A 242-nucleotide genomic window follows, 5' to 3' on the forward strand; every position below is an offset into this window, starting at 1 on the left:
ATTCATTTTCCTGGGGCGGAGGGAGATAAGTTGTGCGGAGTTGGAGGGGTGCAGCCCGCCCGCCGAGCCAGCCGCATGCCTCTGTGAGAGAGAGGGGCGCTTCCAGAGGACGCTCCGCTCCCCCCGTCCTTCCTCATGCTAGATACGTTCAGACCCATCCCTTTCGCGTCGGAAATGGCGATTAGTAAATCCGTGGCGTGGCTGAACGAGCAGCTGGAGATGGGCAACGACCGGCTGCTGCT

The 242-nt window shown here is 61.6% G+C and overlaps 1 protein-coding gene across 1 annotated transcript in view; it reads left to right on the forward strand.

Moving 5' to 3' along the window:
* The first annotated feature begins 73 nt into the window (after positions 1-73).
* The window catches only part of DUSP6 (dual specificity phosphatase 6), a 3064-nt gene continuing 2895 nt past the window's right edge, over positions 74-242 (forward strand). Inside the window, exon 1 of the mRNA XM_035903520.1 lies at positions 74-239. Coding sequence (XP_035759413.1) covers positions 136-239 — 104 coding nt within the window. The 5' untranslated portion in view covers positions 74-135. The remainder of the gene's footprint in view (positions 240-242) is intronic.

Source organism: Egretta garzetta, unplaced genomic scaffold, assembly GCF_000687185.1.
Source record: "Egretta garzetta isolate BGI_Z169 unplaced genomic scaffold, ASM68718v1 scaffold371, whole genome shotgun sequence".
Lineage (NCBI taxonomy): Eukaryota > Metazoa > Chordata > Aves > Pelecaniformes > Ardeidae > Egretta > Egretta garzetta.